We start from the raw sequence: 11,341 nt of genomic DNA on the forward strand, positions 1-11,341 counted from the left end.
AAGATTATTTGATTTTTCATCTCATGTATAATAATTGTCTTTATGAGGGGGAGATATAAATATGTTCTGCACTCTTTTTCCCTTCACCGTGGTTTTGTCCCACTGGGTTTTCCTGGTAAGGTTTTTAATGAGGCAGTTCACACACAAATGATGATGTACTCTTTTTCCTTCACTAGGGTTTTTTTTAGAGAAAGAATATCCTTCATGGACATTCAAGGGGGAGTGTTATGAATAATATGTAATGAATGTCCATTATTGTGTAGGTTTTTTTGTCCCCTAATTGTGTCCTATAAATAGGACCCCTTTGTTACAATGTAATACACACTTGTGAATAGAATAATAACAATGGTCTATTCCTTTCTCTTCTCTCTTTCTCTTCTCCTTCTATATTCTTGCTATTCTTTAGAAATAGTTCATAACAAACATGAAATACAACAAAAACTATGGTTTGAACAATTATGTTCACAGGCAATTTGACAAAAAATTCTTAGTACTTTGTGACAGGTGACATACAAGGAGAATTGACCAAAGATATAATGAGTAAAATTCTAACTCCAAAGATTATCATTTACAGTGTATTGCTAAGAGAGTATTAAAACAAGCTTATCGTTACCATTCTTCTGTTTTCGCTCTAACGCTTGTACTCTGTAGTGACTTGAGAGAATGAGAATCATGCAGGATTATCATGATCATGAACCAGCCTCTGCTCAGTTACCATCACTTCACTGAATCATATCCACAATGACTCAACACTCATTGAACTTGTTTCCTTGGAGACACATGAAAGAAACTCAACATTTGTTGTTCAAGAATCCATATCACTGCTCCCACAATGATGAGAAAAAGAGCATATACATACACGGATACACCCCACATAGAACTTATATAGTCTCTCTACAAGAATTGTTTTGTATGATTTTGAAATGGCATTTTTATAGCAAAGCAGCAAACTGATTTGCCACTTTATAATTACATAATTTCTGAATTTCACTTGTATCCTTCCCATTCATCATTCAACAGGTCATACCTAACCAACTGTTGGTCGAGCTTCTGAGTCTTCTGATCAAGCTTCTTTGTTTTAGGGGCAAATTTAACCATAAAAAAACATCATGTCTTTCTTCTCACTATTCTATCCATTCAGGAGTTATTTCTCTTCTCACTATTCATACCTAACCAACTGTTGGAGAGGATTTTAATGTGGGAGATAACAAGGTTCTCGAATACTTGGAATGTGATTGAGTGTTCTATTATACTCAGAACCAACCAGTACGTATCAAAGAGACTCAAGCATTTAAAGTTTCTTCATAAGAATTTCAATTTTCTCAGCAGCTTCATACATATTTATCCTATTGACTTCATCCAAGAGCAAACGGCAGGTTCGGTATCTAGGCACGATATCTTGATCAACCATCTCCTCGAACAGAACGAACGCCCACTTACATCTATCTGCTCTACAAAGCCCATGAATTAGTAGTGTATAGGTTGAAAGATCAAGACCAATATGATATTTCTTTACCATGTCATTTAATATATCATTCAACAAACAATCTATTTTTCGCATTTTAAAGCATAATTTTATCAATGGGTGATAAGTCTGAATATCAGGCTTACATAGACCTGAATCTTCCATCTCCTTCAGTATGCCAAAAGCTCTCTCTTCTTGTGCATAGAAACAAAACATTGAAATCATAGAATTATATGTAGACGTATTTGGGGCCACACCGGCCTTTGGCATCGCAACCTTGAAAACATGCATAGCATTGTCTATTCTGCCTGCTCTCCCCAACGCATAAATGAACGAATTGTAAAAAAGTGTATCAGGTTTACATCCGGTAGAGTTCATTCTCTCAACGAGTTGAAAAGCTTCGTCGATTTTTTTTGCTTTTGCCAGCGCACACATGATAATAGTATAAGTGATCACATTGGGGGAGCAATTTTGAGCTTGCATTTCATCGAGAAGTTCGTAAACCCTGTCGAAATTCTGTTCTTGACAATAACATTGGATGATGTTGGAATAACTTATAACACAAGGGCGACAACCATATCCTTTCATCTCTTGGATTGTCCAATGTGCCTCCTCAACACGTCGGATTTTGCACCATCCATGAATAAATATGTTAAACGTGTGAGCGTTTGGAGCAATGTAATGCTTCAGCTCCACATAAATTTCACGAGCTTGCTCAACAAATTTCTCTTTGCATAGAGTATCAAGCAACACATTCATGGATTCCGTATTCTTCTCCAAGTCGAAAATCTGTAAGTCATCAAATATCCTCACAGCATCTTTCCACTGTCTTGTCCCGGCAAACCTTCTCATTACCTTGGCTATAGTATCGAGAGTGACGAGACTCTCCTCACGCATTTCTTCTAAGATCTCTCCCATCTTTTCCATTACCTTCATTCTGCCCAATATATCTACCATCATATCATACGATTCTTGCGAATGTTTAAAGTTTGAATGAAAACTGGCCCATTTGAATATCCCCAATGCAGACTTCCAATCATTCTTATATCGACAAAGTAACCTGTTAATAAGGTTTTGAGATGGATGAATACCATTTACAGCTTCATCGCTGATTAGAGACCGGAGAATATCTTCCTCGCTGTTTCCTTTGCCAATTTTTGCAGTAAGAATGTCCACAGATCTTGTCAGGTCTTGAGATTGTTCTCGATGCGGAAATTCTCTACCTTCTGCATCGTGACAAGTTGCTAAGGAAGAAAACAAAGTTCTAGATGCAAGAGGCAGACAACATATGCAAGAAGGATCATGAACAACAGCACGATAAATTGACTGCATGGAGGTTACTTTAGGAAGTTTCAGACCCATGGTCATGAAAATGGTCGGAGCTGATAATGAGGAGCCAGATTCTACATCAGAATAAAATCATGTGGAAAATAAGCATAGAGTCTTTCAGCAATTTTCAGTGAGAACTGACATCTTACACTAAGTGTTGTCAATTGCAAATTGCAGAAAATAACAGTTTATTAAAATTCCGCTACACAAAGGGCTCATTTAGATTGGCTTATTTTTGAGCTTATGTGAAACAACTTATGCAAATAAATAAGCTTTTTATGTATTATTATAAGCTTTTCAAGGTAGTTTATGAAAAAACAGCTTATAAAGATGCAATTTTTGTTAGTGAAAACTTATGAATTAACATAATTATTTATTTATTTATTTTCATAAGCTCAAAAATAAGTCAAATTCAAACGGGCCCAAAGTAGTATATCACCTCAATTTGATAACATGATACATCAAATAATGCTTTGAAGAGCAATGGCAATTTGTTCAAGTTATGTTACAATATGGTGCTATAGCTTATGTTTAACAACACTGCTTAAACTACCTACTACTTTTTAGAACAAAATAAGGAGAATATGATTATGATTACACATTGAATTGATTGATTATTAGTAGCAGATGAATGTATTATGTATGTATGTATGTATGTAATTTTTCTACCTGGTTTTCTGGCAATTGATTGATGATGCTATGTTGTCAATTCGCCGGCGCGTTGCCTTTTGTAAGGGCTGCTATCGCGGCGACCGCAAATCGGAATCGCGGCCGAATTTCTCACTTTTCTGTCGGCCGATGACCAACTCCGCCTGTGATTTGCTGCTAGTTCAGTTCGACTCCCATTTTGTTGTTCAAATGCAAGTATGTGTATTGAGTTCGGATTATATATGTCAAATGTTTCAATATTTTTAAAAATTGCACGTTTGCCCCTAATTTTCACAATAATAATACTTTTGGCACTTAACTTTTATTTCTTCTGCAAAATTAGTGGGGTCAAGTGGTCAACCTTTTTGACTAATGGTGGTTGGGGACCAAAAGTATTACAGTATTATGAAAGTTAAAGGGCTAAAAATGTAAGTTTGTAAAAATTAGGGGTTACAAGTACAATTTAGTTTATTTTACCTAATGTTAATCTTTGTCGGATAACATATGGAGAAGGTGAATTCTCCTCTCTCAGTCAATTTCTTTTCCCGAGTCAAAGATCGAACTTTAACCACTTCCAACAACTTGTACCAATTTATTTTTGGTTGTTTCAATATGTTTTTAATCCGAGAAATTTATCGCTTTTTACTTATAATTTCTATAAAAACATTTAAGCAATATTTTGACAAATATACATATTTTTTTAAATTTGACGGGGTACACCTAAAAAGGAGTACTAATTACCAATCGTTAGTTGGTTCAGTGGTGATTGGCGCTTAACTTGGTAGGGAGGACCGCGGTTCGATCCCCCGCAACTGCGATCGGGAGGGGGCTGGAACCACTTGATGCCAGAACTGACCCCCGAACCAGATTAAACTGGTGGTGAAAGCCAAAAAAAAAAAAAGGAGTACTAATTCATACGCAACACACATTCCTTGATCCAACGAGACACCGAAAAAATGAATATGTTGATCTATATAACATGTAAAATGCTAGCATTTGATTTTATTCCCTTTTTATTTTAAAATGAATTTTACACATAATTTAACATGAACAAATTTTATAGGCACAATTCACTTAGGATCCACATTCCAATTAAGAGAGCCTCAGTGTGTTCAACAACATACCAGATCAAAGCATGTATCCTACGATAACACTCGAGTGATCTTGATCTGTAAATTAAGACGGATTGATTGCAATCGAATAATCGTTTGAGACTTACCACATCGCCCATAAAAGGATATTTTATAACTTTTAATGAAAGGTAGATTCTCAACTTTGTTTAAAACCTCTAGGCTCTCCTATAAGTCCTTCAATGACCTGAACATTGAGTTGTTGCAGGTATACCACCTCCTCCAAGGAGCAGCGGCTTTCCTCCACCGAATCAAATGAATTCTCATTGTCATCTTCGGCTCCACTTTGAATCATTGACACCATTTGTGAGAATCAATTTCAAAGATTATCATCATTCAGAACATTTTCTATTGTTGGAATTTGGAAATATGAAAGCAATTTGTTCCTAAGACACAAGCTATGGCTTCAAACTTCACATACTGAATAGGAAACGTTGCACCAAATCATCGGTAACAATGATGGCAACCAGCTCAATGAGCTCTTCTCCTAGATTCAACATCAATCAAAGATGCTTGAAGAACAAAACCATCATCTAGATCATAATAGACTCCTTGCATTGCTACATGATTCAAAGAATTCAGACTTCCAGCTTGTCACATTCATGTGGACTACACATAATGTATTGTCTATGATATGCAAGGAGTCACCAACACAATTGCAAGGGATCCAAACATGATCCTCCCTACCAAGTTCAGCATCAATCACCACCGAACAAACTAACCATCAATTAATTCAATAGATTTTAGATTCATAATTAAATTAGGATAAGGTGGTACCCAGTTTTCAGATCTCCCGATTCAAAGTTGATTGAAAAATTTGCAGATAATAAACTAAACATCCATGTTCAACATCAATACAAATTAAACACCAATAAAGAAATTAACATAAATCAGAATCATAATTCACCAATAAACAGCTTTTCATTTAATTTCAATCTTGATGAAACTTACAAAGAAAAAACTAAAACAATTATAAGGAACAATAAAAAGTTCCAATTACAAAAATACTACATCTTCTTCAACCACCAAAACCATAGAGAGTTCTTCCTTGTCTCTTAAGAGCATAAACAACATCCATAGCAGTAACCGTCTTTCTCCTCGCGTGCTCAGTATACGTAACCGCATCACGAATCACATTCTCCAAGAAGATCTTCAACACTCCTCGAGTTTCCTCATAGATCAAACCACTGATTCTCTTCACACCACCTCTTCTCGCCAATCTTCTAATTGCTGGCTTTGTGATTCCTTGAATGTTATCACGAAGAACTTTCCTGTGCCTCTTTGCACCTCCCTTTCCAAGTCCCTTACCTCCCTTACCACGACCAGACATTTTCTAGGGAAAATTTGGGGAAATTTGAGAAAGAAATTGATTTAGGAATTTAGGGTTTGTAGATTGAATTTCGAATGTGATAGTGATGAATGAGATTGGGGTATTTATGTATCAGAGATACGGAGCGGGAAGTAAAGGGGGAAACTGAGGTTTGATGTCCGTCGTTGGATTTTTAAGTAATCGACGGTTTATAATCACGATCCGTGCGTAGTTACGTCAGTAGTTAGTGACCGTGGATAGAAATATTTCAACGGTTAGATTCTGTTTCTTAGACCATGTGCGGATCAGTGTCATATACTTGTGTTATGCTTTATACTTTACTACTTTATTTTTTATTTTTGGTACGTTGCTTTTACTTTGTTTATTTATTTATTTATTTATTTATTATTTACTAATATATTTTCTGAAAATTTTATATACGACACTGAAAGTACTGTGCTGGTTCCTTTTAGGGGCAGGTTAATAAGCTTGACTTTATTTTTTAAATTGGTCATCAGCAAAATACTCGTGAGACATAATAAATGAGGTTGATATTACACTATATAAGATCGATACATAAAAATGATAAAATTATTTGTTAAATTTTAAAATAATTTTTTGATTAAAATAATTTAAAATAATTTTTATTCAATTATAATATATAGGCTCAAATGCAGTTTTACCCCTCTGTTTTGAATAAATCGAAATTTTACCCTCCCTATTTTATAATTTGTTGGATTTTGCCCCCCACTAAAATTCTGCACAAAATCTGCTTCTGAGCCCCAAGTTCAAAGTTTCGCACAGAACTCAATTTAGATTAATAATTCACCAAACTGATACCGAAATGACCGCAATCGAGTTAATTTTCCACATAATCAAACTCCATTAAATTTGAAGTTACATATAGAAATTAATTACCATTTTAATGAAGGTCTGTCCAAATTAATTATCGTATGGAACTAAGAACACAAAATTTATCGATTTTCGTCTCTTCGGCTCATATTTTACCGAAGTGCACAAAATTGATGATACTTTAGTAAGAACATTCACATTCATACCACTCAATTTTGTTGTTTAAATGGACCCCAACTAATTTTTTTTATATTTTTCAACTCTTTAAACTTTAAAGAGTAAAAGATACATGGATCAATTATATTTTGATGGAATGACCATTTCTTCAGCAGTTGGATTTCCAGATCTGTTCATAACTTTCACATGTAATCCAACTTGGCCTGAAATTACTAGAGAATTGTCCAAAAATAATCTAAAACCTCAAGATAGTCCTGATATTATTGCTAAGGTTTTCAAGATGAAATTTGATCTATTAATGAAGGATTTGACAAAGAGACATGTGCTCGGCAAGGTGCTGGCATGTAAGTTTTCATATTTCAATCTTTTTTTTTTCGGCTTAATTAATAAAATAGTCCCTTAAAGATATTTTTGGTTTCACATAGATCCCTTAAAGAAAAAAAGGTCCGAATAGGTCCCTTAAAGAAAAAAAAGTCTGAATAGGTCCCTTAAAGACATCTTCGTTAATCAGTTTGGTCATTCCCGTCCATTTTTTTATGACCAAACTGATTAACGGAGATGTCTTTAAGGGACCAAACTGATTAACGGAGATATCTTTAAGGGACCAATTCGGACATTTTTTTCTTTAAGGGACCTATTTGGTCCTTTTTTTCTTTAAGGGACCAATGTGAAACCAAAAATGTCTTTAAGGGACCATTTTACTAATTAAGCCTTTTTTTTCTTTTCCATATTAACTAATTCAGTCATATCATATTCATTTATGCAGTATTACTCAACTTCACTTCAACTTATATATGCTACCTTACTTTAGTTCACAACGTTTTTATTTTTATAGATATGTACACCATTGAATTTCAAAAAAGAGGACTACCTCATGCTCATATCATCATATTCTTACATCCTTCAAGCAAATATCCGACACCAAAGGATATTGATAACATCATTTCTGCTGAGATTCCTAATCCTGAAACTGATACAGAACTCTACAATCTGGTGAAAAAACACATGCTTCATGGCCCATGTGGACAAGATAAAACTTCCTCACCATGCATGAAAAACAATAGGTGTTCTAAGTTTTTCCCAAAAAGTTTTAATGAGGAAACTATAGTTGATAAAGATGGTTATCCAGGCTATAAAAGGAGCTCAAATTCATACACTGTGGAAAAAAATGGTGTTACTATGAACAATAGGAATGTTGTTCCATATAACAGAAGATTGTTATTTAAATACCAAGCTCATATGAACATGGAATGGTGTAATCAAAATACTTCAATCAAATATTTATTCAAGTACATACATAAAGTTTATGACCGCATCACTGCTTCTGTTGTGCCATATGAGCAGCAACCAATAGATGAAATCAAACAGTATCTTGATTGCAGGTATATTTCACCATGTGAGGCATGTTGGAGAATTTTTTTTCCTACAAAATTCATGGCAGAAAACCATCGGTAGAAAGAATGTTTTTTCACTTGGTTGGAGAGAATGCTATCTACTTCACTGATCACGATCGGATGGAAAACATTCTTGAAAAGCCAAGTGTCATCGAATCAATGTTCACATCATGGTTACAAGCAAATCAAGATTATCCAGCTGCAAGAAAACTGACCTATGGTCAATTTGTTACAAAGTTTACTTACAGTAAGAAAAATAAGGTCTGGACACCAAGGAAAAGAGGTTTCAAAATTGGTCGTTTAATTTGGGTTCCACCAACAACTGGAGAACTATTCTATTTGAGAATGATGTTAACAGTTGTCAAAGGACCAACTTCATATGAAGAAATTCGCAAGGTCAGACATACTCAATATTTGACATTTAGAGAAGCATGCTTTGCTATGGGATTTCTTGGTGATGATAAAGAATACATAGGTGCAATTAGAGAAGCACATGGATGGGGACCAGGTTACTTTTTAAGAAAATTGTTTGTCATTCTACTATTGTGTGGTACTATGGACAGACCATATCATGTTTTCAGAAAAACCATACATGTTTTCAGAAGAACTGCGCACTCCAAGTTCAAAATCCCTGTACCAACTTTGGATAATTCTGTGTGCAAAACTGAACATGATTCTGACCTTGCTAATTTATTGAGAGCAACAAAGTTGATTATTTGGGATGAAGCTCCAATGGCACATAAATATACTTTTGAAGCTTTGGATAGGAGTCTCAAGGATATTATGAGCGAAGGAAGTAACTCTGATAAAATTTTTGGTGGAAAAGTTGTTGTCTTCGGAGGTGATTTCCGACAGATTTTACCGGTCATCCCAAGAGGTACCCGATCTGACATTGTCCATTCCTCAATTAATGCATCTCACATATGGGATCATTGTAAGGTTTTGACATTGACAAAAAAGTATGAGACTTACACAAGGTTCTACAAGTGACAAAAATAAAGAGATTGAAGCATTCTCAAAATGGCTACTTCTGGTTGGAGAAGGAAAAATATCAGAACCTAATGATGGAACAGCTGAAATTGAAATTCCTAAAGAAATTTTGATTACAGAGTTTAAGGACCCTATTCAAGGAATTGTGGAAAGCACATACCCAGATTTTTCACAAAATTACACAAACTATGAATATTTGTTAAGTAGAGCAATATTAGCATCAACCATTGAGGTTGTTGATTCAATCAATGATTATGTTCTTGGTTTAATGCCAGGTATGGTTATTAAAATCTGCCTTCCACAATATATTTTACAATTCAACTTCAATTTTTTCTTTTAACAATTATTATGTTATTATTATCAGGTGAAGAGACTGAATTTTTCAGTTGTAATTCAGTTGATAGATCTGACATTCATAATGAAAATATGCTTCATATTTATACACCTGAATTTTTGAATTCTCTCCGTACTTCTGGACTTCCAAATCATTGTATTAAGTTGAAGGTTGGAACACCTATTATGTTAATGAGAAATATAGACCAAGCCAAGGCTTGTGTAATGGAACAAGATTGATTGTCACAAAATTAGCTGTTCATGTTATCGAAGCAAAAATCATTGGTGGAAAATATCATGGTAATGTTATTTACATTCCAAGAGTACCGATCTCTCCATCCCAATCTCCATGGCCTTTCAAGTTGACAAGAAGACAATTCCCTATAATTGTTTCATATGCAATGACTATTAACAAATCACAGGGACAATCATTGGATTATGTTGGTCTTTACTTGCCAAAAGATGTTTTCAGTCATGGACAGATTTATGTCGCAGTTTCCAGAGTCAAAAGCAAAAAAGGAATCAAAATCTTGATTCATGATGAAACCAAACAAGCAAAAACTTCAACAACTAATGTTGTCTACAAAGAGGTTTTCCATAATATTTGATCAGTAAGTCACGTGTAGCCTCCTCATTTTTATACTTTTGATTATAAGTTTATTATATGTACAAACAACTTTTAATCATGTATTTTCTTTCCTATACTTTCATGTTGGAGATTCAACTTTTTTCATATATTTTAGTTCAATTTGTTGATTGATAATATATGTCAATGTTTACAAGTTTCAATTTGTTCTTTAAACTCTTTTTGATAGTAACTATTTTTTTTAGTCATATACTATGTTCTATTTAATTGTTTGTTTGCATTTCAAAATTTATAACTGGTATCAATTTTGATTACCAAACGTTAACTTACAAAAATATCGTCGTAACGTTACGACCCGTGCGATAGCACGGGTCTCTTACTAGTTAAATATAAAAATATGTGGCTTTAAATAAATATGTTCATGTAACAAAAAAAAAAGGTTCAGTTCATTGTATATACGTGAATGAACAAAGAGTGATGTTATTATTTTTCTTTATTCTAACTCAAACTGACAATGAAAATAGGAAAAAATATAAAATTAAATATTAGTTGATAGAAATAAACAATTAATTTATAGTATTATTAACATTTAATCTGTCAAAAAAGAATTATTTACAATTAAGTTAATCTTTTTACAATGGAATGTAAAACATGCAAATTAATATATAGTTTCAATATATATTTAATTTATTCTGTTTATAAAAAAATTATTTGGAAATAAGCTTTATTTTAATTATTAGCCATACCATTTTATTTGAACTTGGTATTTTATAAAAAAGTTAATTTTTTTGGATAATTTTATATATCTAGAAATTGCTTAAAAATATATACCATAAAATAAAAGAAACTAAAAAATGAACTACCAAAAAGTTACTTTTTAAATATTTTGTTTATAATTATTGAGTGAGTTCCCATAAAAAAAAAAGGTTATTGAGTCAATTAAAGTAACGATTAAATTTATCGCCAATGATTTGGTTTAACTGATAAGGTTAATCCTCTTAAGTAAATGGTAAGAGTTTGATCTCTAACTCTTACATATAAAAAAAATAGCAATAAAGAGAGAATCCACTTTACATGTTCTATAAATTATCCGACAAAAATTAATCACCGATAAATGACGGTAAAACC

General features: G+C 33.4%; 2 protein-coding genes across 4 annotated transcripts; both read right to left on the minus strand.

Moving 5' to 3' along the window:
- Positions 1-328: 328 nt before the first annotated feature.
- Positions 329-3,660, minus strand: LOC123891377 (pentatricopeptide repeat-containing protein At3g04130, mitochondrial). Of its 3 annotated transcripts, XM_045941237.1 has the most exons (3): positions 3,464-3,660; positions 1,612-2,868; positions 431-1,446 (listed from the first exon to the last, which is right to left on the minus strand). In XM_045941237.1, the coding sequence occupies exons 2-3, from the start codon at positions 2,831-2,833 to the stop codon at positions 1,292-1,294; spliced, it is 1,377 nt and encodes a 458-aa protein (XP_045797193.1). In that variant the 5' UTR covers positions 2,834-2,868; positions 3,464-3,660; the 3' UTR covers positions 431-1,291. The 3 variants fall into 3 exon arrangements, with proteins under 3 accessions (XP_045797192.1, XP_045797191.1, XP_045797193.1); XM_045941236.1 differs by having other exon boundaries at positions 329-2,847; XM_045941235.1 differs by having other exon boundaries at positions 410-2,868.
- Positions 3,661-5,474: 1,814 nt separating this feature from the next.
- LOC123891378 (histone H4) lies at positions 5,475-5,992 on the minus strand. The gene has a single exon (XM_045941238.1). It carries the CDS (start codon positions 5,900-5,902, stop codon positions 5,591-5,593), a length of 312 nt encoding a protein of 103 aa, XP_045797194.1. The 5' UTR covers positions 5,903-5,992; the 3' UTR covers positions 5,475-5,590.
- Positions 5,993-11,341: the final 5,349 nt, after the last annotated feature.

This window comes from Trifolium pratense, linkage group LG6 (genome assembly GCF_020283565.1).
Source record: "Trifolium pratense cultivar HEN17-A07 linkage group LG6, ARS_RC_1.1, whole genome shotgun sequence".
In the NCBI taxonomy this organism is placed as follows: Eukaryota; Viridiplantae; Streptophyta; class Magnoliopsida; order Fabales; family Fabaceae; genus Trifolium; species Trifolium pratense.

Coding starts and splice junctions, on each gene's coding strand:
- LOC123891377 (XM_045941236.1), bottom strand. CDS start 2,833: ATGACCATGGGTCTGAAACTTCCTAAAGTAACCTCCATGCAGTCAATT.
- LOC123891378 (XM_045941238.1), bottom strand. CDS start 5,902: ATGTCTGGTCGTGGTAAGGGAGGTAAGGGACTTGGAAAGGGAGGTGCA.